General features: G+C 48.3%; 1 protein-coding gene across 1 annotated transcript in view; it reads left to right on the top strand.

The window, feature by feature from the left end:
• Positions 1-6,923, top strand: part of LOC308147075 (short transient receptor potential channel 5-like) — a gene marked incomplete at both ends in the record, with an annotated part of 29,539 nt that overhangs the window by 8,413 nt on the left and 14,203 nt on the right. The window contains 2 exon segments of the mRNA XM_080519145.1: positions 39-434; positions 2,057-2,178. Of these exon segments, the coding sequence (XP_080375271.1) occupies positions 39-434; positions 2,057-2,178 (518 nt within the window).

The following is a 6,923-nucleotide window of genomic DNA, read 5'->3' as shown; positions in this document are numbered from 1 at the left end:
TCCTCGCCCTATGTCCTCTGTCCCATGCCCCCTGTACTCTGTCCTCTGTCCATGTTCTCTGTCCTCATCCTATGTCCGCTGTCATATGTCCTCGTCCTCTATCCCCTGTCCTATCTCCTCTGTCCCCTGTACTCTGCCATCTGTCCACTGTCCTCGTCCTCGTCCTCTGTCATCTGCCCCCTGTCCCCTGTCATCTGTCCCATGAACTCTGTCCTCTGTCCCCGTCCGTCCAGTACAACTCGTCTCGGCCGCGGGAGGAGTGGGAGATGTGGCACCCGACGCTAATCGCGGAGGCGCTATTCGCCATCGCTAACATCTTCAGCTCGCTGCGCCTGATCTCGCTGTTCACCGCCAACTCTCACCTCGGGCCGCTGCAGATCTCGCTGGGCCGCATGCTGCTGGACATCCTCAAGTTCCTGTTCATCTACTGCCTGGTGAGACGCCGCTGACGCTAGCGCTAACGCTAGCGCTAGCCCCAGCCGCACTTTGAACTGTTTCTGCCATATTAAGCTTTTTTTTGGCCGTTTTTTAGTAATTTTAGCTCGTAGCTTTGTTTTGTTTTGGGTTTTTTTTCCATTGGCGCTAATTTTTAATAGAATTTCTTCATGGAGTTGGTTTGTTTTGGGTTTTTTTCATTGCTAGTTTTACAGTTTTTTTTTTGTGATTTTATTGTTTTAGCTGCTTTTTCAGTTTGGATTTTGGGCTTTTATTTTTTATTTTTAGCTTTTTTTCTGGGGTTTTGGTTTTGTTTTTTTTCCATTGGAGCTAATTAAAAAAAAAGTTTTTAGTGATTTTTGCTTTTTTTCTCGAGTTGTTTTCTTTTATTTTGGGTTTTTTTTTTCCATTGGAGCTCATTTTTAAAAAAAATTCTTTGTGGATTTCTGCCATTTTAGTCATTTTATGGATCTCAAATATTTAAGTTTTAACTATATTGAGATTTTAAGTACTTTTGAAAAATAATTTTATTGTTTTAGCTGCTTTTTCGGTTTGGATTTGGGGCTTTTATTTTATTTATTTTTTTAGTTTGAACAATTGTCAGTAATTCTGCTGTTAGCGCGGCTCGTCTGTTTTCGTTCTGCCGGTTTCGTCTCGAGTCCCAGAAGAAGCTCAGGGATTTGATAGCATCTTAAGCTAGCGAGGACAGAGCGTCCTTTCCGAGCGCCGCTATTGTTTTTCCACTGGCTGATCTCCTTTGATCCAAACGAGCTCGTCGTCCTCGTCAAGAAGGTCGTGAAGCGGCTTCATGACGTCCCCCGACTCTCAGTCATCCTCGGGGGACGTCCACACTCAAAACAATCGACACGTGGATCGTTTCCCTCCCGGCGGTACGGAAACCAAATCCCAGCGCTGCCGCGCTTCTCCGTCTTTACGTAAGGCCGCGGCGGCAAGATCAAAGCGTGTGAAATGGCCTGAGAGAGTCGGGCATCGAATCCCTACCCCCTACCTGAACCAGGGTCTCACTCCCTACACCTTACACCCTACCCCATACCTGAACCAGGGTCTCACTCCCTACCCCATGCTGAACCAGGGTCTGAACCCCTACTCCCTACCTGAACCAGGGTCTCACTCCCTACCCCATGCCTGAACCAGGGTCTGAACCCCTACTCCCTACCTGAACCAGGGTCTCACTCCCTACCCCATGCCTGAACCAGGGTCTGAACCCCTACTCCTACCTGAACCAGGGTCTCAACCCCTACCCCCTACCTGAACCATGGTCTCAATCCCTACCTCCTCCCTCCTACCTGAACCAGGGTCTCACTCCCTACCTCCTACCTGAACCAGGGTCTGAATCCCTACCCCCTACTTCCTACCTGAACCAGGGTTTGAACCCTACCCCTTACCTGAACCAGGGTCTCACTCCGTACCCCCTACCTGAATCAGGGTCTCACTCCGTACCCCCTACCTGAACCAGGGTCTCACTCCCTACGCCCTACCTGATCCAGGTCTGGTCTGTCTAGTATTTGCTGCACGATAAATAAGTTGAACGGAAGCGTAAGGTACGTGTGGAACCTGACCCAGGTACCGCCGGCCGGTATGGTCTGTTCGTCCTGCGCAGGTCCTGCTGGCGTTCGCCAACGGCCTGAACCAGCTGTACTTCTACTACGAGACGACGGCTTCAGAAGAGCCCAACAACTGCAAGGGCATCCGCTGCGAGAGGCAGAACAACGCCTTCTCTACGTGAGTAGCTCCGCGCCGCTGCGCCACAACCCTACGGTAATGTTCATGTTCAGGTATTTTAAGAGAACGTAGAAGTCAAGACTTCACCTCCTGGATCAAAGAACCGAGGCAAACGAGCTGAAACGACGGGGTTTTCTGAAAATGGATAAAACGGCGAAAACTATTTAAAAGGAAAGAAAAAAACAGGGAAAAAAACTACTTCAATTGTAAAAGTACTCAAGACGTTGTATCGGTACTCGGTATTGGTAAGTGGCTAAAGGTTAGTACTGGTATCGGTACTCGGTATCGACAAGTAGCTGAAGGTTAGTACTGGTATCGGTACTCGGTATCGACAAGTAGCTGAAGGTTAGTACTGGTATCGGTACTCGGTATCGACAAGTAGCTGAAGGTTAGTACTGGTATCGGTACTCGGTATCGACAAGTAGCTGAAGGTAGTACTGGTATCGGTAAGTAGCTTGAGTTTTTGTACTGGTATCGGTACTCAGTATCGACAAGTAGCTAAAGGTTAGTACTGGTATCGGTACTCGGTATCGACAAGTAGCTGAAGGTTAGTACTGGTATCGGTAAGTAGCTAAAGGTTTGTACTGGTATCGGTACTCGGTATCGACAAGTAGCTAAAGGTTAGTACTGGTATCGGTACTCGGTATCAACAAGTAGCTGAAGGTTAGTACTGGTATCGGTACTCGGTATCGACAAGTAGCTAAAGGTTAGTACTGGTATCGGTACTCGTATCGACAAGTAGCTGAAGGTTAGTACTGGTATCGGTACTCGTATCAACAAGTAGCTGAAGGTTAGTACTGGTATCGGTACTCGGTATCGACAAGTAGCTAAAGGTTAGTACTGGTATCGGTACTCGGTATCGACAAGTAGCTGAAGGTTAGTACTGGTATCGGTAAGTAGCTTGAGTTTTGTACTGGTATCGGTACTCAGTATCGACAAGTAGCTAAAGGTTAGTACTGGTATCGGTACTCGGTATCGACAAGTAGCTGAAGGTTAGTACTGGTATCGGTAAGTAGCTAAAGGTTTGTACTGGTATCGGTACTCGGTATCAACAAGTAGCTGAAGGTTAGTACTGGTATCGGTACTCGTATCCACAAGTAGCTAAAGGTTAGTACTGGTATCGGTACTCGGTATCCACAAGTAGCTAAAGGTTAGTACTGGTATCGGTACTCGGTATCGACAAGTAGCTAAAGGTTAGTACTGGTATCGGTACTCCGGTATCGACAAGTAGCTGAAGGTTAGTACTGGTATCGGTAAGTAGCTAGAGGTTTGTACTGGTATCGGTACTCAGTATCGACAAGTAGCTAAAGGTTAGTACTGGTATCGGTACTCGGTATCGACAAGTAGCTAAAGGTTAGTGCTGGTATCGGTACTCGGTATCGACAAGTAGCTAAAGGTTAGTACTGGTATCGGTACTCGGTATCGACAAGTAGCTGAAGGTTAGTACTGGTATCGGTAAGTAGCTAGAGGTTTGTACTGGTATCGGTACTCAGTATCGACAAGTAGCTAAAGGTTAGTACTGGTATCGGTACTCGGTATCGACAAGTAGCTAAAGGTTAGTGCTGGTATCGGTAAGTAGCTAAAGGTTTGTACTGGTATCGGTACTCGGTATCGACAAGTAGCTAAAGGTTAGTACTGGTATCGGTACTCGGTATCGACAAGTAGCTAATAGTTAGTACTGGTATCGGTACTCGGTATCAGTAAGTAGCTGAAGGTTAGTACTGGTATCGGTACTCGGTATCGACAAGTAGCTAAAGGTTAGTACTGGTATCGGTACTCGGTATCGGTAAGTAGCTAAAGGTTAGTACTGGTATCGGTACTCGTATCGGTAAGTAGCTAAAGGTTTGTACTGGTACTTTAAAACGTGGTATCGGTTAGTTAATCAGTTACTTTGTGAGTTTTTCCACTGCGACCAGCAGAGAAGAGAGAAACCTGCAGCGCTGCAGCAGAATGCAGGTTGTAGTCCCTGCAGGCTGCACACACACACACACACACACACACACACACACACACACACACACACACACACACCAGATCCTACATATTCATAGCACTATAGGCTGGAATGATTTAATTGCACGCTGCCTGGGCTGCCAAGTCCAAACATACTTTGTTTTCTATTCCCAGGAACAATACACACACACACACACACACACACACACACACACACACACACACACACACACACACACACACACACACACACACACACACACACACACACTGCAGGACTATAACAGTGAAGTGACTGAGGATCAGCTGGAGCAGTTTATGACTCGGCTCAATGGGAAAGAGAGAGAGAGGGGAAGAGGGGGATGGATGGATGGATGGATGATAGATGATGGATGGATGGATGGATGATAGATGATGGATGATGGATGATAGATGATGGATGGATGGATGGATGATAGATGATGGATGGATGGATGGATGGATGGATGGATTGAAGTGGCCTTTTCAGAGAAGGTAAAGATGAAGGAAACACCAGGAGGAATAAATATGGAGATGGATGGAGAGAGAAAAAGTGGAAGAAAACCATAAACAATGGAGAGGAGAGAGAGAGAGAGAGAGAGAGAGTGAAAGAGAGAGAGACAGAGAGAGAGAGAGAGAGACAGAGAGAGGGAGAGGGAGAGACAGAGAGAGAGAGAGAGAGAGAGACAGAGACAGACAGAGAGAGGGAGAGAGCGAGAGAGAGAGAGACAGAGAGAGACAGAGAGAGAGAGACAGAGACAGAAAGAGAGAGAGACAGAGACACAGAGAGAGAGAGAGAGAGAGAGAGAGAGAGAGAGAGAGAGAGAGAGAGTCTGCAGGGTGTTTCATATATTTCTGCTCCATCAAATATTCAACATTCTGGTCGGAGCGAACGAGGGAATGAACTTCCTGTAAACGTGTGAGGAGAAGAAAAGAGAGCGAGAGACCTGCTGACTGTGTAAATGAAGAGAGAGAGAGAGAGAGAGGGATGAGGGGTGGAGAGAGAGAGAGGGGGGGATGAGGGAGGTGGAGAGAGAGAGGGGGATGAGGGAGGGGGAGAGAGAGAGAGGCGGATGAGGGAGGGGGGGAGAGAGAGAGAGAGAGAGATGGATGAGGGAGGGGGAGAGAGAGAGGGGGATGAGGGAGGTGGAGAGAGAGAGGGGGATGAGGGAGGGGGAGAGAGAGAGAGAGGGGGGATGAGGGAGGGGGAGAGAGAGAGAGAGGGGGGATGAGGGAGGGGAGAGAGAGAGAGAGAGAGAGAGATGGATGAGGGGGGGAGAGAGAGAGAGAGAGAGAGGGGGATGAGGGAGGGAGAGAGAGAGAGGGGGAGAGAGATAGAGAGGGGGATGAGGGAGGGAGAGAGAGAGGGGGAGAGAGAGAGGGGGGGATGAGGGAGGGAGAGAGAGAGAGAGGGGGAGAGAGAGAGAGAGGGGGATGAGGGAGAGAGAGGGCGGTGAGGGAGAGAGAGGGGGATGAGGGAGGAGAGAGAGAGAGAGGGGGATGAGGGAGGGGGGAGAGAGAGAGAGAGAGAGATGGATGAGGGAGGGGGAGAGAGAGAGGGGGATGAGGGAGAGAGAGGGGGATGAGGAGGGAGAGGGGGATGAGGGAGGGAGAGGGGATGAGGGAGGGAGAGAGAGATAGAGAGAGAGGGGGATGAGGGAGGGGGAGAGGGGGAGAGAGAGAGGGGGAGAGAGAGAGGGGGGAGAGAGAGAGGGGGGAGAGAGAGAGAGAGGGGGATGAGGGAGGGGGAGAATTGAATCAAGGATAAATGAAGCAACCAGGCGTGAGATTGCATCGAGGTTATGAAACGAGGGAAGGAGGGAGGACGGAGAGAGACGGAGGGAAGAGAAAGGAAAGGATGAGAGAAAAGAGGGAGGGAGGCTCTTGTTCTTTTCAGTGTTTTCAAAAAGAACGAAAGCACTTCTGTTTTCATTCATCACCCTTTTCTTTCGTTCTGTCTTTCTTTCTTTCTTGTTCCTCCCTTCCTCTTTTCACCACTTACTTTCCTTCCTTCATTCTTTCTTTCTTTCCTTCCTCGCTTCCTTTTAGTCCCTTTCTTTTCTCTTCCTCCCGTCCCTTCCTTCCTTCGTTCTTTCTTTCTTTCCTTCCTTCCTCTCTTCCTTTCCCCACTTCCCTTTGCTTCCTCTTTCTCTATTCCTTTTCTTTTCTTCCTTCATACTTTCCTTCTGTTTCCTCTCATCCCTCTTTCCTTCATTCCCTTTTCTTCCTTCGTTCTCTCTTGTCCTCTCTCCTCCCTCCAACCACAAGGGCGATTGGTCGGCCCGCAGCTCGGAGTTACGTGATGCACCTGAACACACCGCCCAGCCGCTTACATTCACACAGGAAACGTTTCATTTACCGATAATTCAACAAAAACATTTTTCAATTGGTCCTCTTGTTTTTAATATGAGCAAAGTAGCACGATGCTATCACTACGCTATCGCTATGCTAGTGCTACACTATCGCTATGCTATCACTATGCTATCGCTATGCTAGTGCTACACTATCCCTATGCTATCACTATGCTACACTACACTATCGCTATGCTATCACTATGATATCGCTCTGCTAGTTCTATGCTAGTGCTACGCTATCGCTATGCTATCACTACGCTATCGCTAAGTTATCACTATACTATTGCTATGCTATTGCTTTGCTATCACTATGCTAGTGCTACACTATCGCTATGCTATCACTATACTATCGCTACGATATCACTACGATATCGCTATGCTAGTGCTATGCTAGTGCTACGCTATTGCTATGCTATCACT

Source organism: Blennius ocellaris (assembly GCF_963422515.1).
Source record: "Blennius ocellaris genome assembly, chromosome: 23".
NCBI lineage: Eukaryota > Metazoa > Chordata > Actinopteri > Blenniiformes > Blenniidae > Blennius > Blennius ocellaris.
This window is presented reverse-complemented; position numbering and strand designations above follow the sequence as displayed.